This window comes from Notechis scutatus, chromosome 1 (assembly GCF_049901735.1).
Source record: "Notechis scutatus isolate UNSWTSFEM ecotype Mainland chromosome 1, rNotScu1.2, whole genome shotgun sequence".
In the NCBI taxonomy this organism is placed as follows: domain Eukaryota; kingdom Metazoa; phylum Chordata; class Lepidosauria; order Squamata; family Elapidae; genus Notechis; species Notechis scutatus.
Window position 1 is genome coordinate 191278085 of NC_142009.1, and position 25184 is coordinate 191303268.

General features: G+C 39.1%; 1 protein-coding gene across 1 annotated transcript in view; it reads right to left on the reverse strand.

The window, feature by feature from the left end:
- The window catches only part of LOC113423583 (uncharacterized), a 51436-nt gene extending 27454 nt beyond the window's left edge, over positions 1 to 23982 (reverse strand). Inside the window, exons 1-17 of the mRNA XM_026685040.2 lie at positions 23805 to 23982; positions 21584 to 22152; positions 19402 to 19422; positions 19065 to 19124; positions 16750 to 16803; positions 16037 to 16081; positions 14661 to 14687; positions 14354 to 14398; positions 13796 to 13840; positions 10931 to 10984; positions 8003 to 8071; positions 7553 to 7621; positions 5103 to 5171; positions 2765 to 2833; positions 2201 to 2269; positions 2036 to 2104; positions 1502 to 1570 (exon numbers count right to left, since the gene is read on the reverse strand). Coding sequence (XP_026540825.2) covers positions 1502 to 1570; positions 2036 to 2104; positions 2201 to 2269; positions 2765 to 2833; positions 5103 to 5171; positions 7553 to 7621; positions 8003 to 8071; positions 10931 to 10984; positions 13796 to 13840; positions 14354 to 14398; positions 14661 to 14687; positions 16037 to 16081; positions 16750 to 16803; positions 19065 to 19124; positions 19402 to 19422; positions 21584 to 22152; positions 23805 to 23961 — 1560 coding nt within the window. The 5' untranslated portion in view covers positions 23962 to 23982. The remainder of the gene's footprint in view (positions 1 to 1501; positions 1571 to 2035; positions 2105 to 2200; positions 2270 to 2764; positions 2834 to 5102; positions 5172 to 7552; positions 7622 to 8002; positions 8072 to 10930; positions 10985 to 13795; positions 13841 to 14353; positions 14399 to 14660; positions 14688 to 16036; positions 16082 to 16749; positions 16804 to 19064; positions 19125 to 19401; positions 19423 to 21583; positions 22153 to 23804) is intronic.
- Between the last annotated feature and the right edge of the window lie 1202 nt (positions 23983 to 25184).

The window sequence follows — 25184 nt, forward strand, 5'->3', positions numbered from 1 at the left end:
TCTCCCCCCCCACCCTCTCTCTCTGAAATAATTAATGTCGCAATCAGTGTGGTGCACCCTTGGAGACAAATTGGTTGGGGAGGTGGAAAGATATTAAGAAACAACTCGACTGTTTTTCGTCCAGTTTTATTTTTATTTATTTATTTCCCCCTGAAAAAAGCAGATCGCAAAGAAAGGGAGAGGAATTGAGTGCCAGCCTGAGAAAGGCGAAGCTGCCTCTCTAAAGCATTTTGGTGGCTTTGTAAGTTTGGGGGAAAGGGACGGGGGTGTCAATCAAGAATTATATCCAGAATACCCCAAGTGTTACAACTTACCAGATTTGCCGGCGCATGTTTTTTTGCCCTGAAAAACATGCCTCCAAGTGGGGGGGTCGTCTTATACGGCGAGTATATAACAAACTCTATATTTTGAGTGGAAATGTTGGGGGCTCGTCTTATACGCCCAGTCGTCTTATATGCCGGCAAATACGGTAATATATTTTAAGGTATCATTTATTTACTTATATCTTATATAAATCTAAATGGCTGTTCAGACTAATTAGATAACTACGGAATAATCTAATTAAATAACTCTGGGTGGCTAAGATGCCCGGCAATAATAAATGTTTCCATCAGCAAAGAGCAAACACACAAACCAGACTCCACAAACATCTTGACCCTAAAGACTGAAGCAACACCCAGGTTTTTATGGCCATGAAGAAGAGGGGGGCGGAGTATGATCCACAGGTAATTGCTCTAACCGAAAAGGTCCTAATTTCCACAGGATGATACTGATTCATAGAAGCCACCTGGAATATGCCCCTCTGCTGGATCTGGTGGGAAGCATAGACATTGCAAGTGCTGGGTGGTCACTTAAAAATCTTGGCCCTACACCATATAGGGCTTTATAGGTAATAATCAGCACTTGAGTTGTGCTTGGAAACCTATTGGAAGTCAGTGCAGCTCACATGGAATAGTATTATGTGTGCAAAGCATGATGTCCCACGACCAATCATGTCCCCTCTTTCTGAACCAGGCTCAGTTTCCAAAAGTTCTTCAAGGGCAGACAGACCCATGCAATGATTCAAATGGGAAATAACAAAGGAATGGGTGACTAGGAGCAGACTTCTCCGATCCAGAAAAAGATGCAACCGGTGCTCAAGATAGATTCCTGCAAAGTCCTTTTGGCTGCAGATGCCCTCTGTTGCTTAAGCAGAGCCACAATCCCAGGTGGACCTCCAAAGTGCATATCAAGTCTGATAGAGGGAGTGGTACTTCACCTAGACTTAACTATGACAACTCTCCAGACAATCCCACAGTTACTCAGTCCTGAATCAGAGCCAGTTCCTCCTTGTCTAGATCTTTACAACCTCCGGATACTGAGAAAGAATCTCAACAGCATCCCTTAAGTGGCCAGAGGCCAAGATGCATAATTCAGCATCATCAGCACATTGGTGATACTTATCCCTGAGAGAGATCATTGTCCACTTTTTAAATACTCATCATTTTAAGAACTACTGTACCTTTGCACCAGGTTCTCCAAGGCCTCTTTCTCCTGGAGCTCCAGTTTCTCCTGGTAAACCCTGGTCACCCTTAAACAATATGTTTTGCAATAGAGTTAGAAACCTTGATGTTAGCCAGGCCAGATGCCTCAACACTAGGAAAAGGGACTCTGCCACTATTCAACTCCATGGCCCAAGTTATCACATTGTAGAGCTTCCCATCCCATTTCCTTCCCACAGTATGCAATACGTTCCTAGTGAAATGCAAATGGGTTCCTATTCTTCCTGATTTTAGAAAAGGCACCATAGTTTGCTTTTACATTTCATTTCTTTTCCTGTTGGCTGCCTTGAGCATTCTTTTTTGATTGGAAAGTTGGGATAGCAGTCCATTAGATAAATAATGTATTTTTTAAAAAAAAAAATCATAGAAAATCGCTTAAATCTGGAAAATGGATGGGCTCTTTCAGGACATGAAGAGGAAGACCCGTCTATTTAAAATTATTTGATCTAAAAATATCTAGCCAAGACATTTCTGTTAGGGTCAAACTTACGCACCTTTGGCCCAGGTAATCCCTGCCCAGGTGGTCCTCTTGGTCCTAGTGGTCCTTTGGGGCCTTCTACCCCCTAGGAAATAAATTATATTAACTTTATAGAAATTAATAGAAATCATCATGATGATCATATGAAGAGCTTTAAAATCTTGGCTTGTGTCCAACTTACTTTCTCGCCTTGAATCCCAATTCCAGGTAATCCAATAGGCCCAGGCAAACCAGGTGGACCTATTTCACCCTGATAAAATAGATTTTGGTTAGTTACTAAGACAGGCAGACCCTTGAGCTATGCTACAAGTAACTGAAATCTTCACTGCAAGCAATTTGCATAATATCAGTACAGATAAGCTGTACTATATTTTATTATGATCCAAATAGAGATGAGTGGCAGGCGCTCTATTTTTTTAAAAAAACACAATTAACCCAAAGTAAATAGGTATATTTCTCGGGAGTTGAAAGGCATGTGCAATTTTTCTTTTCTTTTTTTCTCCTAAAACTTCACTTTCCCACAGAATAAAAGCTGCTTCATTTTGATTTACCCTTTACTAGAAGAAAATGCCAAAATAGATTTATTGGATATAAATCTACCACCCGGCTGACTATAGCACTGTCCGAGGGTCACTGAAAAAAAGCAAGCTCTTTATTTTTGCTTCATTACACCTTTTGAGCCTATCAGTCAGGCCATTCAAGTTTATTTGGATGCAGTCAATCCCTTGGCATTTTTAGTACTTACCTTTTCACCCTTTATGCCAATGCCTGGTTGGCCCCGTGGTCCTTTCGGACCTTCAAAACCACGGTCTCCCTGAATGAAGAAAACAGAATTATATGGTAATTATCAATTAAAAGTGAGATGGTGGATAAACAGATAGCTAGATGGGCAGGATTCTACTAATTCCTGGCCTTCTTCCCAAGTCAGCAGAAACATAGGTGGACATAAATTGTGCCACCCTCACAGCCAAGTTCTAATCTGCCCAATTAACAAGGTTGGTGAGTGATGCTGTTCTTACAAATTTCATGTCAAACTCTCCTCACTTTGTTTCCTTTCTACCAAACATCACTAGTTGGCAAGAAAACATCCCTAATCTCTCTGACTAATAAGGGTAAGGCTTGTTACACATGTAGCGCTGTGGGAGGAACACCTATTGACAGACAGCTAATTCAGAAAATTTAGCTATCTGCCAAAACTTTCCTGGTTTTGCAAAAAAATAATAATGTTTTCTTAGATGCATTCAGAGGGAGCCCAATTAGAGTTGTTTCAGAGTAGCCCGTAGAGCATTAAAGCAGTTCTTTTAGATTTGGAAGACTTACATCAATATTTAAAAGAATAAAAAGCTGACCACTGGAGTGACGGTAGTTAGAAAGTCATTTAGCCTTTCAGCCACTGCCCTCTTTGCAGCATTGCTGTTTTTACAGCTATTTTAAAATGTGGGTTTGTCATCCCTTGGAAAGAATGGGAAACCACATTGAAAAGTAGATCAAGCAGCCAAGAGAGTAGAGTGGAATGAGACACAGGATGGATAAAGGCAGGCTAGATTTCCTTGGAGCTGAATGAGGCACTAGTAACTAATTTCTGGTTGACCAAGAACATGAAAAGGAGCCCGCCTGTTCTCCAAGTATCAGTGATCTTTTCCTTCTTTGCCAGTCTGGAATCCCAGATCCCTCAGATGCCAACACCGTGAACACTACATCTATTGGATTTAATCATCCCAACAGGAAACAGGAGCATGTAGCCCCTATCATTCTTGTTTGAAAGTGCATGTAGGATTCCGAAATCCACTACCCTCTTATCTCTTTCTGGCATCCATCATGTCCAGAGTTCAGTTTCACCAGCCTTGGCATCTTTCTTTTTCCTCTGTTTCCTCCCCATAAATACCATAACTCTACTACTTGTAGAATGCCTTTCAGTCCAATAATACCCACTGTTTTTCCCTGTGACAATTTGGATGTTGCATCTGTAGGGTAGATATCTAGCTGTATTACCCTGCAATTTCTAAATAAAACATAGTAGGAAGTAAAGTTGACAAGCATTGTTGATATTCTATTTCCAAATCATCATTATTTTGATTTGAAGCATTTGACATTAAAGATCCACAGATTTTTTTATTTATGCCTTATGACTAAAACATACAGCTGGTGAAACAGGAATATATTCTGTTCATTAATACTAATTTCTTAGTAGAAGTGAATATCAAAATAGCGACAATTCAGAAGTGTTAATAATTGCATTATTGACATTGCTTTTTATGCTAAATAAATTGCCTCCTTTTGGCTCCTTTCACCAGCCTGGTCCCAGGGGTGGGATTCTACAGGTTCGCACCTATTCACTAGAACCGGTTGTTAACATTCTAAGCAGTTCGGAGAACCCGTTGTCAGAAGAAATTACTGACCTAATCCTGTAAGGAAGGCAGGAAGGAAACATTCTGGTGTTGCTTACAGAAACTGCCTATCCGTTAACCCTTATTACATTCTTGGCAGGACTAGACTTCCTGTCTCAGGAACTTCTCTGGAGTTCTTTTCCCCTCCTTTGCTGGTACTTTGCTTGTGTGGAGTGACCATTCAAAGTTACAATGGCACTGAAAAAAGTGACTTATGACCATTTTTCACACTTACGACTGTTGCAGCATCCCCACAGTCATGAGAGGCCAGGCAAGGAGATGCATGCCTCGATATGAATGATACTGAGTTGGCCACACCCAGCCAATAACATGTCCACCCAGTCACATGACCACCAAGCCATGCCCACTACCTAAGCCATGCCCACAGAACAGGTTGTTAAAAATTTGAATCCCACCCCTGCCTGGTCCCGTTCCCCAAATCAACCCTAGATTATGGGGGTGGATGAGGCTTGTAAAAACACAGTTGGCTGCATGGAAAAATGACTGCAAAAAGCAATTTCCTCCCTTGCCCCCAGTATCATTGAGAGAAATCTCTGTACCATTTATGAGTTGTAGGACAAAATTACAACCTAATTTTTCTCTATACATTCAGATGTAGAAATGCCAATTCATAAAAAAAAAAGAAGGACATTTATTTAAATGCCACAAGATTAAGGAAAAAAAATAGAATTGCACCTTTGGTCCTGGAAGCCCTTCTCCTTCGGATCCTCGCTCTCCCTGAATACCTTGGGGTCCTTGACTTCCCTGTAAAATATGTTTTAAAAGCAATTCAGGAAAAACTCTGAAAATCAACAGCAGGTCAAAACCAAAACGTAGATTTTATTTATCTCTGCAGTTGGAGTCTAGTTTCAACCTGCTCCAGATTGCAAGCATCAAGATGAATTCACACAAAAAAAATGAATTCACAAACTTTGCTATGAACTGCAGCAACAAGATATCTCAAGCTACGGTAATTCCATTTTTTTTTTCATGACAACACCCAGTAAGTGTCTTAACAATGTGAGGACCCACTAGCAACAATCGTGCAACACAATGAAAACTGAGCTCAGCTTCAGTAATGGAGTCTTATTAGATCACACAGAGGTGTGCTTGAAGTTTTCAACACTTGTAATTTGCAACATTCTTAGAAAAGCGTTGCACCTCAGTGTTTATTGAAGAGTTCTAATATGCATTCCCTAGAACAGGGGTGGGCAAACTTTTTGGCTCGGGGGCCTCATTGACTTTTAAAATTTGACAGACGGGCCGCCGCCTGGTGTCAAAATGTCTGTCATTACAAGTCAAAATCAAATGAATGCAATCATTCAATCATTCACATCAAACCTTAAATCTGTACCAATCTTTGGCGGGCCGGATTAAAAAGATCAACGGGCCGGATGTGGCCCGCGGGCCGTAGTTTGCCCACCCCTGCCCTAGAACCACTGCAAAAGATTATGAAGACCCAAGAGTGGGCATATGGTAACCATTCACATGGAGTGAGGCCAGAACTTTCTGGCTACAATGCCCGATGCAAACGGAAAGCATCTTTCTTGAACACATCCAACGTTACCTGACAGATGCACTATGGGAGTAAAGTTCTCAGTCATTCTTGCTGGTAACTGCATATGGCAACAACATAATTTTGTGGTAATAATATAATTTTGTAAAAGTATATGTACATGTTTTTGAGTGCTGGTTTCTTATATTTTCCCTTATATTAGTGCTTATTTAGCATCCATGACTATTGCTAAGTGTTGTATCTAATGTTTTATGGTGAACGTATTTTTACAATGACTATGATAATGATCTATCACTACTGTTGTATGTACATTGAGAGCTTATGCACCAGAGTCAAATTCTTTGCGTGTCTAATCACACTTGGGCAATAAATAATTCCAATTCTTATTCTAATAGTAAAATGGATCCCTGAACAAATCAACTCAGAGCTCTCACTCAGGACACAAATTATTAGGCTCTAATTGTCCTACTTTGAATACATTATGGGAAGACCCAGCTCTCTGGAAAATACTCTAATGCTGGGAATAGGAGATGGAAAGGAAAGAATAGGATTAGCCGAAGGGGGAATGGATTCAGTTACAGTAGAAATGAGTACATTGTTTGGAGACCTGACAGACCAGATTAGGGGCAGATCGTCATGAAGAAAATGTATCTATGTGTTAGCTGAAAGTTGATATCAACCCGATGGCACATATTCAATCTATTAGTCAATCCATCAGTGACAACATTGCACTACATATTGACATTTTCCCAACTTTATGGATTGACAATGCAAAAGGATAGAACATTTTGACAATTGTCAGTATAGAATTCTGGGAGTTGAAGTCCACATGTCTTAAAGTTACCAAGTTTGAAAAACGCTGATATACAGATAGCCCTTGACTTACATTCAATTAAAAAAATCATACTTAAGGAGTAGCACTTAGACTTATATACTGCTTCCCAGTGCTTTACAGCCCTTTCTAAGCGGTTTACAGAGTCAGCGTATTGCCCCCAACAATCTGGGTCCTCATTTTATCCACCTCGGAAGGATGGAAGGATGAGTCAACCTTGAGCCTGGTCAGATTCGAACTGCCAAATTTGCAGGCAGCTGGTAGTCAGCAGAAGTAGCCTGCAGTACTGCACTCTAACCACTGTGCCACCACAGCTCATCCATTAAGTGAGGTATCCTGTGATTGCACCTAGTTTTATTATCTTTTTTTGCCATGTTTGTTAAGTGAATCGCCACATTTTTTTAAGGAGACATCATGTGACCCCAATTACCCCATTAAATTTACTTGTTGGAAGGTAGTGGGGAAGGTGGCAAATGGCAATCACGTGACTGCAGAATGCTGCAATTGCCTGTAAGTAGGAAACTTTTGCCAAATTGCCTGGATTGCAATCACATAATTGCAGGGACAGTTGTATGTTCAAGGATTGCTCGTAAATAACTTCTTTCAATATTGTCATAAGTTTGAATGGTCAATACATGAAAGGTCGTGAGTCAAAAACTACCTGCACATGAATAAAAGGCACTCAACAATGTTCTTCATTTTACACCAGATTTGAGTTTTGCATCTTATTTTCAGAAAAGTAACCCATATTGTTTTCAACCCTTCTTTTCCTGAAATTCCCTGAGGTTCAATACATACCGGTAAACCTGGTTCCCCAACACCTGGCGGACCAGGTGGGCCTGGTCTGCCTGTCAAGCCAATGTCTCCCTTCAAAACAGAAATTTTATATTTGAATGGAAGAAAATACAGTTTATTAGACAAATACAATATTCTTATTTTTGCTATAATCTTCTGGGAGTGTGAGAAGGAATTGAAACAAATATTATCCCAAGACCAATAACTGCGTGCATGGAAATCAAATGATACTACTAATAAAATAATTCATAATTATTTACATTTGTATTACTTGAAAAATCTTTGAGATACTTTTGCATATATCCCATATACCCAAAAGTATTTAAAGTTTCTAAAAGTAACATAAAGACATTATTATTTATCGACATTTATTATTAATCTCTATGATTTTAACTGCATCTCCTCTTTTGTTCCTTTGCACAAGAGGAATCTATGATTGACTGGCATTTTTACCTTTGGGCCAGGCAATCCGACTCCCGTTTCTCCAGTCAATCCAGCAGGGCCTGGGAGGCCTCTTTCCCCCTTAAAAGGTAAACGGAATAAGTGCTTTAATTATGTTGATAAGACTTTAAGGAAGGTAAAGCTGTCTCTTTTTCCTTTTCAAAGGAGATAATTGTGAAATAAATCACCATGCTTTAATTGATTATAATTGTTTTCTGGAACGAAGTGATGAGAATTAGCTATAGGGCAAAAGATATTATGAGAATGGAGAGCCTATATAAACTTGAGAAAATAGAATAGAAAATAGAAACCTAGCCAAAAAAATAAATAAATCACAATTATCATTTGGGTTTCACAGTTTTCTAAATGCTGTACTACAGTTCTAGAGTATAAACGCATTTTAGATGAATATGTATACACAGTATATCATAGACACATATATAGAAACAATCCATACACAATCAAGCATTTTAGAACATGAAGAATATAATTTTAATTTTCATTCTTTAAAAAAAAAAAGATTGACATGAAAATGGGATAGAACGACGTAGCAATAGCACTTAGACTTATATAATGCAATGCAATGCAACGTGTGGATAGTCTTGGGGGATGAGGGGACGAGATGCTACCTAGCAAACAATCAGACAAGAGAGGCAGGAGACTCCAATGGATTAACAGTCAGAGCAAGAAATTTAGGAAGGATTCACCCTAATTGTTGAGGCAGTTAAAAGCAGCTGTGAGAAGTTTCCACCTTCAGATTTGCAGGATTCTGTTAATGTAGCTTTAAAATAAAGTAAAATGAGCCCATCTAGTCATATTTCCTGTCTGATTTACCAGTGAGGGCTGACACATGGCTTTTAAGGATATGCCATGGGCCAGAATTAGACCAACTTTGTGATGTCCTGTGTTGCAGCTCCTCCTAAATTTCAGCTAAACTAGGCTCATTTCTAAATTCAGAAATGGCAAAATTCATCAGCGTCTTATGTATGGTAAAAATGTCCATGGGCAAAGAACATTTTAGTGTATTTATATATCTGCATAAATATTGTTTTTGTGTCGTGTTTTATTACCATACATAGTGGTTTGAAAGAGGAGTGGTGCAGTGGCCTAGAGGCAGAACTCTCGCCTCACAATCAGGAGGTCTGTGAGTTCGATCCTAGGTAGAGGCAGATATTTCTCTTTCTGGGCATGATGAGAAGATAACTCTGCATTGGCAACAGGAAGGGCATCCGGCTATTAAACACTCAGCTTCATTCAATTGCCCAGACTCCACCTCACAAGGGATTATGGAGTCGTTAAAAGAAGATGAGGATGACAACGACAGTGGTTTGGAAGAGAATTTGACCTATGGGTAGTCCTCAGTTAACAATTGAGTCAAGTTTGTTTAAATATGATTAGGAAAGAGAGAATGCGACAATGTTTTATTATGTGACAATAAAGTGCAATGTCGCACGATCACTCTGCTTAGCGTCACCTATTAAAGACATTCCTGGTTACCGTGATTAAGCAAACCCCCATGAGAATGTAACATGGTCAACATTTGCAACACCTGCTGGCTTCCCCACTGACTTTTCTTGTAGGAAGTCATCAAAAATATATAAAGCAAATAGTGATCAGATGACCAGGGGGATGCTTCTCATTCAGTTCTGTCACAAGTTTGAACAGTCGGTGAATGAATGGTCATTAGACAAGGAGCGTCCATATACAATAAATAAAATAACAATAAAATAAGAGGGAAATAAGGTCACAAATGAACTTTGCAACAACTATGTTACCGTAACATTTATATATGAAATAAGAAAATTCTTAATGGAGTTCTGAAGCCAAGCATGTGTTCCATTACCACGAATACTGTATTTTCCAAAGAATTCAACTATGAAATCAAAGTGGAAGAAAACAGTCTTGTGAACCACTTCTTACTCTGCCTATAGAGCAATGTGGTATGGAGAGATGCCCTGGAGCTAAATAGCTTTCTTGTACTTTAAAGAAGAAAAAAATCATAAGTCATACAAAGTCTCAACAAGATGTTATTTATGAGCTGTGCTTTTATCATTCCCTGAGGCTTGAAGCCATACCAAAGGTTCAAATGAACTGAAGCGTCTAAAAGGGGATTTTGATGCCGTGGAATATTGTGAGCAGCTTGATCTTCTATTTACAAGCAGCAGTGAAAGAGTTCATGGTTGCTGTTTGATGAACCTCTGCTGCGACTTTGTAGGAAAAAAAAAATTCAGTTTAGCTAGGATAGCTAGAATCAATAGCAGAGGAAACAGAACAGTATTTTAAAATCTCCATTCAGTGGACTAATTGGGGAAGAGAATATCCGTTATTCATTGGTTTGTTTGTTTGTTTGTTTGTTTATCAAATACCTAACTGGCCATTAAACAGGAAAGTATAACACACAAATGACAAAAATTGCATTAATGATATAAATGAACACACTTGATATTATGATGCCTTCATTGAAAAATAACCAAGTCATAACCGTCTGAGACATAAACGCATTATAAATAAAAATGGCTTTTTTAAAAAAATTAAAAGTAGTATTTCTGAGCAATTATTTTATATTGCAATAATGTACACAGAAAGAGTAAGCAGTGACCTCTGAAAATGCCAATTGGCAAAACTTTCACAGAACATTTTAAGCAGCAGACAAATTCTCCACAAATTTGAATCCCCTTGTCCCTTTTAAACCTTTCTTCTATAGTTATGTTTAAAATCAAGGAGCTTCTAGGTTTTTATTTGTTTATTTAGGTACAACATTTATATAGCTGCTTATTTTATAAGAAACTCTGGGCAGCTCAGGGTGCTTGTTTTTTCCCTTTTTTCTAGGAGGGCTTTAATCCAAGTGCTATGAATCAGTCACATGCTTCCAGAGATTATACATGTAAGTGAGATGTTTTATGATGTTGAAAATCGACAAATGATGATTAGAAAGCTTGCCTTTGATCCTTGCACTCCTTCAGGTCCTTGATCTCCAGGCACTCCTTGGGGCCCCTGTTAAAATATGAAACCATGATAAAGATCTTCAAAGCCTCAAATTAAGATGATAGATAAATAAGGATACGATCAACTGACTGCAGTAGACAGTAATAGTTGAGTAGTTAGATCATTTATATGTATATCTGAAAATTGGTTACATTCGCACAGCAGTGTTAATTTTTTATTTCAAACCACCTGTAAATTTATAAAAAATAATAATGTAGTCCTGGGAATAGCTTAATAAAGATCAACAAGAGAACAATGTTGGTATCAGCAGTGTTACCTTCTTTCAGTGATTAGACTCCTGCAAATGGTCTGGATGGATCCTCTGAAATAGGAGGCAAGTTATGTCCGTTCTCCAGGTAACTTCTCTTTCTGTCCAGTTTTACTTATGCCTGTCTGTCCATCCATCCATCCATCCATCTATCTATCATCTATCTATCTATCTATCTATCTATCTATCTATCTATCTATCTATCCTATCATCTATCTATCTATTATCTATCTATCTATCTATCTATCTATCTATCTATCTATCTATCTATCATCTATCTATCTATCTATCTATCTATCTATCTATCTATCATCTTCATCATCATCCTCACCATCCTCATGTTTGTATAGCCTCCCAACTCATGTGAAAGTAATTCTGGGCAGTGTACTTATACATCGTTACAGTACAGTTATTTCTAAATTGCTGACTTCCAAGCACTTGAGAGGACTTAGATGGAATAAACCCTTCAAATCTTGATTTATACCATAATAAATTTAAGGACTGTTTGTTTAATCTGGGAAAGGAAAAAGATTTGGGGGAGAGTCATGCAACTGAATTGTACTTGTAGTCCTCAGCTCCATTTGTTTAACGACTGGTCAAAATTACAGTGGCACTGAAAAAAATAGAGGTATGACCAAAATTTCTCAAATTTCTAGCTGTCGCAATACCCCTGGGGATGCATGATCCTGGGGATACTTGTGTGTCTAGGCTATAATTATGACAGATTACAAATAGATGTTGACTATAATGGACCGTCTATGATGACATCCAACAACCATGGTTAAAACAAATCATGATTGGGCACAATGTATGAATTTAGCTGATTGATTGATTCATTCATTCATTTTATTTGTATGGCCACCCAAATCATCTGCAGTAAGTAACTCTGGATGGCTCACAATAGGTAAAAACAATTTAAAAACCAAGTTACAAATATAAAAACTGTCCACAATCAGCTTAAAAAACATAAAATTATAATCAGCAGCAGAATTCATTCTATATCAGCTCAGTACAGACATTGTAAGAGCTCCCCACCATTGCTGGATCTCAGGCACAGTGGGTTCACTTATTATTTAGAGCCTAAAACTATGTATTATTTACTAACACATGGGGGCAGATGGAGCAGGAATTTGTGAGATGCCATGGATCAGGAGTCTTCAAACTTGACAGCTTTAAGACTTGTCGACTTCAACTCCCAGAATTCCTCCTCCAGTCACACCTCAGGAATTCTGGGAGTTGAAGTCCACAAGTCTTAAACTTGCCAAGTTTGAAAACCCTTGCATAAATGCTTATGTGGCCATCATGGGACCCAATGGACATTTCCCATGTGTTCTTGGAGCATACAAATAAATAACAGTATAAACATTTTCCTACACATAGTACGTCCTTGTGAAGGGAGTTATGTGTGAAAAGATCTTCATTTAATCAAACTAAAAATATTTTTCATGGCATTATATGCTGTGTTTTATATTTGATTAGTGAGTGACATTTATTCTGCCTTTTTCTCATTTCTGTTCTGTCATCTACAAACTTTTAGGCAAAATCACCACATCTTTTTAAAAAAATGTCAGAGAAAATGAAAAGACCCTCAATGACTTTTTTGTAACTCCTACTGAGTTAATGTGGCTGAGACAATGAAAACTAAGCCAGGACTATCCAGAGGACAAAAAAAAAATGCTGTGCTGAACTTTTAATAATCTGTATTAATATATGTTAATACAATATATATTAATATTAATATAATAATATGCCGCAATACTATGCAGCAATACAAAGGATTGGGATTAAGATTTATTTCTGGATTAGAGACTGGAACTGAGAAAGGTATAAGAAACATATAGGATAGGATACAGGTATGAGAACTATGATACAAAAAGTAATATTATCTGAAGAACTTCAAGTTTATTTCATCCCATTCTTTCCCTGCAGAAGAAATATTTTTTGTGGGTGACATTAGTTGCTTCATGATGTGACATTTGTATCATCCCCACTAATCAACTCCATTCTGATAATAATACAATTAAAAATAAATAAATAATGCAGTAACAGACTTCATTATAAAATTACTAGACTTCCAGTTACAATGGCAATTGGGAACGGGTTTAAATCTGAAGAGATGGAGTGTCAACTCATAAAATATTTCTATGATCTTTTTAGAGTTGCCAACAGAAAGGGTAGGGGGAGCAGTGCAGCAGCTTGCAAACCGAAAGTGCATTCCATAAATGTTTTCAAAGTTAGTAACTAGGTGACTAAATTTTCTGCCATGCATGATTGATGACTCTGGGCTATGGAAGTGTCCCATTGGAGAATATGAATTATGATACACCCATGGGGTGGGGGAAAACCAGGGTCAAGGGTGACAATGAATTATGTGTCTCACAGTTGGCTGCATCCAGGCAGTACCAGACATGTTAACTCCCAATAAATCCTTTTTAAGTTTTGGAAGTTTGGCTCGAGACTCATGATTTAAATGGGGGTAACTGCCGGAATCCTGACACAGAGTAGAGTGGAATGCCACACACTCTTTAAGCAGACTTTCTAGTCTCTATTACCTGCAGACCACGGGGACCTCTTGGACCACCTGGGCCTTCTGGACCCTACAAGAGAAGAGAAGAAATTAGGAAGCTGCCTTTGACCAATTCAAGGCGTAAGTCTAGCCAGGCTCACAGTGTTCACACTGATTGGTGGCATCTGTCCAGAGATTCAGGAAGACATTTTTTCAGGCCTTCTACAGATTGTTAATGTTGAGGCAGCCCACCCCACCAGTTCTCTCTTTCCTAATCATATTTAAACAATGATGATCTTTAAATATTTTAGGATCAAGCTACATCTACTTCAGCTCTATGTAGACCATATCTCCACATCTTCTTTCCAAGTCTTACATCTCTCCCCTCCTCCCGGTTAAATCTGTGATAGAATTAGAAGAACTTTATTGTCATTGTACAAGTACAATGAAACTGTAGATGCACCCCAGCAACTGTTCGCAATACAATTAAACCAAAGCACTTAAAAATGAAGATAAGACAAATAGAGTACCCATGTCTCCATTTGCAATTTGAGAGTACAATATCTACAAATATACATATACATATATATTGATAGTTACTTACTCGGTCTCCTTTTATGCCCGGTGTTCCACATTCACCTCTTTCACCCTGAGATTTAAAAAGTGCAGTTAATATTATCTCTGCATTAAAAGGCAACAGCAAGCAACAACTTTGGTCTTCCTTCACTGCAAGATTTCCATTCCCCTTATATTTTCTTTTTGGAAATATACTTAAGATTTTATAAAGAAAAGAATGTGGAATATACAGTTCATTAATTAATAAATACCTCAACCTTTGTCTTTAAATTCAGTAACTCACCTGTTATCGGCATACAACAAATAGAGGATACAAAAAGGTGAAAAATCCATACCTTTTCTCCTTTGTATCCAGATTTCCCCTAATAGAAAGAAGTAAAATATCTTTTAACTAAATTAGTACAGGCACTTACTAGCCAAAAAGCATAGGATCAACACTAGGAAAAGGGTATTTATTAATTTAAAATATACATCTGTCTTTGGGGTAAGGAAAAGGAACTAAGAGCCAACGGTTGACTCTTTTTTTACATGATTTTTTTATTTGACTTTTTTTTTTTTGGGTGAACTCAATCCAGTGTCTTGGGCAAAGTGGGGGTTCAATGCACAGTGGCTCTGATTCTCTTGCATCAGACCCCCCAGAAAAGTCATCAAAAAGTTGTGCAGAGGGTAATACTAATGCTTCGGTCACCATTTTTGACTCTATTTTTTTTTTTTTACAAAGCAGCATCTGAGCTCCTGAATAAAATAAAAGGATATTGTTGCAATTTCTGTCGATAGTATGAAAAGCCACTCTAAGGGTGACATTATGAAAATCCAGTTAACACTATGCGGGACCATGCCATTGTCTAGCCATGTCCAATATCCCAGGATAGTCTAGGTAGCTGTGTGGCTTAGAATTAAAGGTTACAGTTGCTGTGTGATCTAGTCCAGATTGCAGACATGAGTTGGAATAGTGTGTTGAAGGTTTTATGAGTGATGAGGGAGGAGCAGTATTTCAAATTGCTGAATTTCTTTATTTTATTTTTTACTGGATCACATATTGTTTTTGCTCTATATTGGTAGACGCCATGCAGCCAACAGCTTAAAGCTACTAAATCTGAGTTGAAAAATCTGACCAATATACATTTTGCTGATGGCTAGTGGTCCTCTGGCATTTTAAAATCCTCATACAGTATCCCTACCTTTGCCTAATTGTGATCCAAAGAGATCAATTGTATTGTAAGCTTGTATCTCCTCCCTAGCAGCCTGTTCCTTAAGTAGAAATAGAACAATGCCACAAAGAAAGCAAATGAGAACAAGGAAAAGGGGGCCATTGTTGGACAAAGAGAAGTGGGTAGTCCCAATCCTTTTGGCTCTCATTTCCATTTATCACACAGTTCAGATGCTTCTCCCTGAGTGAGTGCAGCTCTGGATATAAAAAAGATGGCTGCCTGTGAATGCCAATTACGATTATCAAGGTGTTATGATATACATTTTTAAAGTATGTCTATGGAGATTCTCCGTCATCCAGGTCAGGGTTTGTCCCTTTTGTTTTTTCAAAAGGCAGATGGATTTCGTTTTTCCTTGAAGACATTTTTCTTCTCATCCAAGAAGCTTCTTCAGTTCTAAACTAAAGGAAAAACCAAGTCCAGTTGCTTTTTGAAAAAGCACCTTTGGGGTTGTTGTTTTTACAGAATCTAGAGGTTTCCTTCAAGCAAATAAATTCATTTACCTCTGTCCCATCTCTTCCTGGAATTCCATTTAAGCCTGGCTCCCCCTAGAAGCAATAGGATATTTTAATATTATTATTCTACAACCTGCTGCTTTCACAACTTAATGAACATTCTAAGTCAGGGGTGTCAAACTCTATTTCATTGAGGGTCGAATCAGGTTTGTGTTTGACTTGGGGGGGATGGGGGGGCGTGGCCAGGGTGGACATGGCCAGCTCAACAATGTCACTCACGTTGGGGGCGCCTGTGGCAACCCAAGCACTCTCCCAGCAAAAACGGGCTCCCGAGCTCTGTTTTTGGCTACAACGTCTTCCTGCAACCTCCTGCCAGTGAAAATGGAGCTTGGGAGAGCTATGCACGGCCCTCCTGAGCTCATTTTTCACTGGCAGACGCACTGTGGGCCGATCCTTCGCTGTTTTCAGGTCGGTCCCGCAGGCCAAAACTAAGTGACACTACTGTTCTAAGTATTCTGAGAACATTCCAAGAACAACTTTTAATGGACAGTTCTTAATTGGCTGAAGTCTTCTAGGTCTGTCTAGTTCTACCTTCTTAACAAAACATCGCTCATATGTTGAAATGTAAGCTTTATGCTTTAACTTCTAACTTCTACCACAACAGGAGATCCCTTAATTTTAACCAGATACAGTCTAAATAACTGTTGTTGTTTTTTTAAAAACAAATGAGCTTTTAAAGCATATGTCAAAGGTCATAGCACCTTTCCTCCTTTTGCACCAGGCGCTCCATCATCCCCGGGGCGACCTTTTTTACCCTGGAAGCAAAAGATGTAAAAGTGGAAAGTTAATAGAGTTCTTTACTGTCCCAATTCCTAGATGGTGCACTTCAACAACTTGAACTTGTTGCTCCCAAGAAAATGAAAAGATGGCTAGGAAAACAAGGAATAAAATTCTAGGAACTTTTGCTTAAAGCACTACCTGAATTTTGTTATTAAAGGCTGTGGCTAGAGTGATGCTGCAAGAGGAAATACACAGTATGGATAGTTCTCAGAATGTACTACATACCTTGAAACAACAGAGAAATGCTCACTTCGCCCAGAGGGAGCATGGAAGTGGAGTAGAGACTGGGACATGTCTGTACAGTATTTCTCTATTTTGAGTAGTTAAGAGAAGCAGACTATATATATCATTCTGACAGATATAGCCAATAGCATCTTGATATATTCCCTGCTCAGTGTTGAACCACTTATTATACATTCCATTTATTCTCATGTTTTAATTCTATCACATAACATGTTTTTTGAACTCAGAAAGGTTTCAACACCCTATTTGTCACAAACCATTCTATAATTGAAAATTACTAAGAAGCTAACATTGGATATCCCTTTGCCCCCGCCTCCGCCTGCCTAGCTGCACTGCACTTCTTATCATACCTTTTTGGTCAGAATTCTATATATTTAATAAATCAAGCCTCTCTGTAGCTTTTGCATTCACTCTTGCTCCCTGAAGAGAGTAGAGAGGATGGCCTTGACAGTCAGAGGGAAGATCTCTTACAAAGCGACAAACAAATAGATATGGCTTAAGCTATGATAAAGGTAAAGGTAAATGTTCCCCTCGCACATATGTGCTAGTCGTTCCCGACTCTAGGGGGTGGTGCTCATCTCCGTTTCAAAGCTGAAGAGCCAGTGCTGTCTGAAGACGTCTCTGTGATCATGTGGCTGACATGCCTAAACGCCGAAGGCGTACGGAATGCTGTTACCTTCCCACCAAAGGTGGTCCCTATTTTTCTACTTGCATCTTTTACGTCTTTTTGAACTGCTAGGTTGGCAGAAGCTGGGACAAATAATAACACGGAGTTACAAAAGTGCCTAAAGCAGGCATCCTTCTGATTCGCATGAAAATAAAAGAGGTAGGGGGAAGCACATTCATACTTGCAAGATTCTGTTATTACAGATATTCTAATAGGAGTAGTTTGAGGAAGGAGAGGAAGAAGAATGCCACCCATCATTTTTAATAATGGGTAGCCCAGTCATAAGTATGAGTTGTCTTTTAGTTGAATGTTCTTACAATGTTCTGTCTGTACAACTGCCAGTAAAATTGATTATTAACACTGATTATGGATTTGGGTCAGTTAAGGCTATGACATGTTGCTTTGTATTAATATAGAGAAGATGTAGTCTAACTAATCAAAGCATTTGGAACATGTCTATGGAGATTATCAGTCATCTAGGTCATGGTTGTCCCAAAGGTGCTTTCTCAAGAGGCAACTGGACTTTCTGGTTTTGAAATCTGAAATCTTTCTGAAATCCAAAGAAAAACCAAAAAGTCCAGTTGCCTCTTGAAAAAGCACCTTTGGGACAAGTATTTGGAACAGTTTCAGCATTTTTTTGGCTTGTATAGCAATAGTAATAGCATTTCGACCACTTATATACCACTCCATATTGCTTTGCTATCCAACACAACAGTTTACAATGTCAGCATATTGCAGCCAACCATTTTGCCAGCCTCGGCAAAATAGAAGGCTGAGTAAACCTTAAGCCCCACCCCAGGATCAAAGCTCCAGGCTGTGGGCAGAGTTTGCCTGCAATGCATTCTAACCACTCCATCACCAGGGCTTTATGAAATCCCCTTTAAAATATTGTATTTGTTTTAACCATTATACGATGATATGTTATTTGAAGGTGTAATTGGGTTGTGATTGTTCTTTGATGAAACTCGCCAGTGATTTTCATTCTCAGAATATAATGAAGTAAGACTCTCCTGGATTCTCACCCCCTGCTCTCCAAAGACAAGGCAAAATTTCCTCCATCTTGCTGACAATTACAGTTTAACCCAATATCTGTTTCATCTGAAACTCTCCCACTGAGAATGGAGCCGAGTTTATACATCTGCACAACTGTATGCAGATACAGTTTCTGTGGTTGTCCTGCTGAATCACAAGCCTGCCTTTTCTCAATGCACATTTCATCAGCCCGGCGTTGCAAATTAATAAAGCGCCACCATTAAAAGTAATCCATGTTGTGCATAAAACGTAAGCTCCAGAACCAGAGAAGTGAGGGGAAAAAAGGGTACTTACAGCAGGGCCAGGAAGGCCCTTGTCTCCTTTTTCACAGTTACATACAGGAGGCTGAGGACACTTTGGGGGGAAAAAACAACCAAGCAAATGAATCTTCAACATAACTGAGACAGACTCTGTTTTGCTTATAACTATGCTTACATTTTCTTTGAGTGTTTTTAATCAATTTATATCATACTCTTGTAATACCTCCACACCCTTTAAAGGGAGGGTTGAATTGATTAAAGAATAATGGTAATAAAAATATACAACATTTTCACCCATGTCAGTAATTATTTCACTTTCATGTTTAAACATAATCCATCCATTCATTCGCCCATTCACAAATACGACTTACCCCTTCTTCTGCCAGATCTTTCTAGAGAGATAGATAAATGGAAAAGAAAATTAGATTTTTACAGATGATAAAGCATAATTCTTTAAAAAGTGAAAGAGAAAGCTTGTGGGAAGATAGTCCCAACATGCTAATAACTATACTGTTGCTTTTTATATATATATAAAAACCTCTGTATATTTAATAGTTACATAATAGGGTAGACACAAAAAAGTTAATTCACCATATACTGAGAACATAAGGCAACAACTATTAATGGCTGTATATTTGAAGTTCCAGAGTGGTAACGGTTTTTTGGAAATGGTGGGAGATACCTTTAGCTCCCCCCCTGATGCCCTCCTCATGCCCTCATTCTCACCACCCTGTAGTGTTTTTGTGGAGGAGCTGAAATTCAAAGGCTGCCTAGCTATTCTGGAACAGAGGGACGCCTCAGTTTACAAAGGCCCACATGCAAGGGCTTCCCTACCCTGGATATCTACATGAATGCATTTATGGAAGTAGAGCTTGGGAAAAAATGTAATGTAGGAAACCAAAAACATATATAACTCTAGTGTCTTAATATATAAGCATGGAAGAACAGAACATGTTGTTAATGGATACATGGTTATATTATTGGCCTATAACAGGGATGTCAAACTCGATTTCATTGAAGGATACGTCAAAGTTTTTATTTATTTATTTATATTTATTTATTTATATTTATTTATTTTGTCAAGCAATTATAAGATAACAGGTATAAGTATAAACATAGTTATGGATACATGAAATGGATACATATAAGAAAAATTAAAAAAAAAACAATAGGACAGGGACGGTAGGCACATTGGTGCGCTTATGCACACCCCCTACAGACCTCTTAGGAAAGGGGTAAGGTCAATAGTAGACAGTCTAAGGTTAAAGTTTTTGGGGTTTGGGGAAGAAACCACAGAGTCAGGTAGAGTATTCCAGACATTGACCACTCTGTTGCTGAAGTCCTATTTCCTGCAATCAAGTTTGGTGCGATTAACCTTGAGTTTGTATCTATTGTTTGCTCTTGTATTGTTATGGTTGAAGCTGAAGTATTCATTGACAGGAAGGACATTGCAATGTATGATTTTATATACTATACTTAGATCGGACCGAAGGCGGCGTTGTGCTTGATCTCAAGTGGGCATGGCCAGGGTGGACATGGCCAGCTTGACGTCACTTGTGTCATGGGCATCTGTGGTGGCCCAAGTGCTCTGCCAGTGCAAATGGGCTCCTAAGCTCCATTTTTGACTGTGATGGACTCCTGCAGCCCTCTGCCAGCAAAAACAGAGCTCAGGAGGGCTCACACATGCCACCCCCGAGCTCCTTTTTTGCTGGCAGAGGCACCATGGGCCTGCCCATCTCTGTTTCAGGGTGGCCCTGCGGGCCAGATTTATGCACCCCATGGGCTGGATCCAGCCCGCAGCCCTTGAGTTTGACACTCCTGGCCTATAATATGACCTCAAGCTCACAAACAAAGCATTTTGCCCCTCCATGCTTATTTATTTACTCGTATTTATGTTTCCTTTCTTCTATATAGCTCAAGATGGGGGTACATTTTGAGTTATATAATGTCCCTCCTCCTATTTCTCCAACAAAAAACTTGTGAGGTGGAATGGGCTGAGTCTGCTGGCTGGCCAAAATCAGCCAATAAACTGCTGTAACTGAGGGTGGACTGGAGTCATGATCCCTTGAATTTCTAGTCCAGCATCCTAATCACTCTACCAGACTGGCTTCTGTCATCTCCTTAAAACAGTAGTCAACCCAGCTCTTGGCTCCTTCTTTTCCAACTGATTACACAGCATATATTCAAGTAATTTGACTAAACCCTAATATGACATTGAACAGCTAGCATTTTGACAGCTACCTTGTGAGGAGAGATATAATTCTGGCCTTCCTGAAAGAAGGGACATTTGCAGCCCTGTGTTACAAGTGATATTCCATTGCAAAACATTTGCACGTAACCCACTGAAAAATGGTATCTGCCTAAGGCAGAGGTGGGCAACTATGGCCCCTTTATGACTTGTGGACTTCAACTCCCAGAATTCCTGAGCTAGCATGGCTTGCTCAGGAATTCTGGGAGTTGAAGTCCATAATTCATAAAAGGGCCATAGTTGCCCACCCCTGGCCTAAGGGATATGTATCCATTATATTGGCCCGCTGAGGTGTTTGCCCCTACCATTTCTTTGAGGATTCTCTCCACCACGTCTTTTTCCTGTAGATTGAAGACAAACCTGGAGGCTGGAACACTGGCCAATAGCCGGAGTTTGGCAGCATTGGCCACCTCCTCGGCTACTCTGGTCATTCCCACGGTGAAGAACGCAATACCTTGATGTTTAGCATCGGCAGTAGCTGAAAAAATATCTGGATTTCTCGGATGGTCTGCCCCATCGGTCAGCAACACGGCAACTTTCACGCTACCATGAGTTCCCTCATTCATATAGAGCTGAGTGAGATTCGTAATGGCGTAGGTGGTATAGGTCCCATGGCCAATGTATGTAATGGGAGCAATTCGAGACTTAAAAGCTTCGGGGCCCTTCCAGTCTCTAAACGTTTGCTCAATAAGGACAGTGCTGCTGTACTGAAGTAAGGCAGTCCTCCAGCTGAGTGTGCGGCCAGAGCTGAGCTGAAGGCCTTTCATTCTGTCTACTGTCTCCAAGACAAACTTTTTCTGCTGCTCATGATTGAAGTTCTTAGCACTCTCTGAACTGTCCAGGAGGAAGGCCATTTCCAGGATACAGTCTTCATCTAGAAATCACAAAAGTCAGAGGGAGAAAACAGCTCAGATTAGTCACTTGAATGCTAAGGACATTGACCTCTTGCCAACTCATTCAACCTTCCACAGATGTTTGGAAAACCTACTGAAGACGTTGAACTTGTTCTCCTCCAACACACACAGACGCAGTTCTGCTCAACTCTATACATATCTACTTGGAGGTTCTGCTGAGTTCAGAGGCGTTTATTCCCAAATGTGCATGGGCGTTGCCATAGGTCTGTGCCTGGGGAAAAAAGGTGCATCTGCCCATGCCACTCTCAGAACTATTCCGGTCTGGTAGCTTCCAGTTGGATTGTAGGTCTCAGAGTTCACAGCTGGGATGGTTATTAGGATGGCAAAGGCTTTTCTGGAGTTTTTCTAGATGAAACTGAATGTTGGAGAATTACCCCTTTAAAAAAAACTTTAAATAAAGCATGCATAATAGGCAACTATGGACCCAATTATTTAAATGTCAATATTTTCCTGGAAAATATTGAGTATCTCTGAAAAGCTGGATAAACAAGATATTTTTTTCCTGAGAGGATTCACTTATTTGTATATAACAGAGGTAGACAACCTGTGGGCTCCTGCCTTTGAACCATCCATTTTGCAGTTTTCCTTCAAGCAGAGCTGAAAATCTGTGGTTTATCTTTCTGCCTCTGTGGTAAACCTAAATAAATGAAGTTGTAGCCATATATATTGCTGTGGAAGTGGAATGTATATGTCTCTGCCGACTTGTTTTTGATCTTCCCCAATCAAGTATTTTTAAGGTAAATTGGACAAAGATCCTATCACTTCCAGTTAGTTGGGTTATGTTTGACAGAAGTTATAATGTAACAATCTGGAGGGTATCATACAACACAAAGCACATACAAAGGATGTGATAGTGGCATAGTCATACTTCACCCTGTGGCCTTCTTCTGTGCCAATGACCTATTCATTTGGCTTTTTAGTGGATATCAAAAGAGCACTAAATCTATGTTCAAAAATAGCCTAATGACATGTCACAGGTGCAAGGCACTTGTAGGGCAACTTGACAGCTGGCTAAACTTCCCTGTTCAAACACCCAGCTGCACTCACACCATTCAGCTTCATCTCCCATTTAAGGAGAGTAAAATTGGTGCTTGATTTCCCATTTTCTCTATAGTGACTTTTGGCAGGAAGGAAAATGAACCCAGCAGAATCCACCAATCATTTTTCATAACTTGTTTGACATGAAAACTTTAAGGATCAACAAGTCAGTGTGAAATCAAGTGCAAAGTTCCAGGAAATCAGTCAATGGAGTGAGTGGGTGGAGCAACCGCAACCGCAATGATTTCTTTCTTGCACCCTGATTCTTGGCCAACCATTGCTTTCTAGCAGTTCCCAAGGTCGATTCCAAGAATGGCATGTGTGAGAGAGCTGCTTTCTTAAGTGCCTATAGTTGAACGAATTCAGATAGAGTATTTCCTAGTCTTAGCTGGAAAATTCCCTATGCATAAAACCACTGGCAGCCTTCTGGATGCAAAACAAATGTCTTATAATCAAGCTACTGCTTTTGCTGTAAATAAGCCTAGCATTCAAACAATTGCACTTCCATAATACAAAATAAATTTTAGACTGTAATGGATTAAACTTTGTTTTAGAACTACTCAAAAATAATCACCTTGATCACTTGAATTGGGATATTTTTCTACTGCATTTGAAACAAACGGTTTGTTCTTCTGTTTTCTGACTCCATTTCTTTTTTCTTCATTGGTGTTTTCTACTAGAAATGCATGAAGATCCAGCAAAACCAAAGGCCACAATAATCTAGAGATCATGGTTTACTCTGTTATGCTAAAAAGCACAAGGAACAGAATTAAATATAATCCCATTTAACAAAAAGCGTGGCAGGCAAATATTTTTTAATGCAAATAATTCACAAGAATGCACTGTAAGGTATTCATTCCATGTCTTCCATTCCAAAAAAGATGTTGAGAGTTTGGGAAAAGTTCAGAGAAGAACAACTAAGATGATCAAAGGCCTGGAGACTAAAACATATGAAGAACGGCTGCAGGATTTGGGTTTGGCTAGTCTAAAGAAAAGAAGAATTAGGGGTAACATGATAGCAATATTCCCATATTTGAGAGGCTGCCACAAAGAAGAAGGGATCAAATTATTCTCCAAAGCACCAGAGGACAGGACAAGAAACAATGGTTGGAAACTAACCAAAGAGACTTAGAATTAAGGAGAAATTCTGAAAGCTTGTCGAGAGAAATCATGGATACTGGACATTTTAAAGAAGAATCTAGACAGTCATTTATCTAAAATGGTATAGGTTCTCCTGCTTGAGCATGGGGCTAGACTAGAAGACCTCCAGAGTCCCTTCCAGCTTATTCTATTCTATGTTATTCTAGTCATTAAAGTAGAGGTGGTCCTCAACTTATGACCATTCACTTAACAACTGTTCAAAATTATGACGGGCCTGGAGCAAGTACTTTACTACCCATAAAGCATTTCTGGCCATTATAAAATGTCGTGCAATCCCCCTGTAGTCACATGACTGCATTTCAGGCGCTTGGCAACTGGCTCACCTTTACAACTGGTTGGAAAGTCCCATGGACCTGTGACCATGATTTGTAATGCCCATTTGGATGGGGTTTATACTTGTGATTTTAAAATATGCAGACTTCAAGCCCCAGAATTCCCCAGCCAGCATTGAAGATGTTGAAGTCCACACACATTTTAAAGCTGCCAAGTTTGAAAAACACTGCTCTTTAAACCACTCAACATTCCAAACTGACCAAAGGTTTAAGCTTGATTTCAGCGAAATAATATTTCAGTTACTTTGGTGTATTGAATTATTTCGATAACTTATATCACACAGCAGTATAAGAACAAGAAAAATGATGAAAAGGGTAATGAGGAGATCTAGACTAGAAATGATAAAACATGCAAATAAAATTGTCCTACTTTGCTTTTTGTAGGATGAGTCTGTGGCAGAGGTTGAAACCCAGCTACATCCACAAAGTAAGATGTATCACTATGTGTAATTTAAATAACC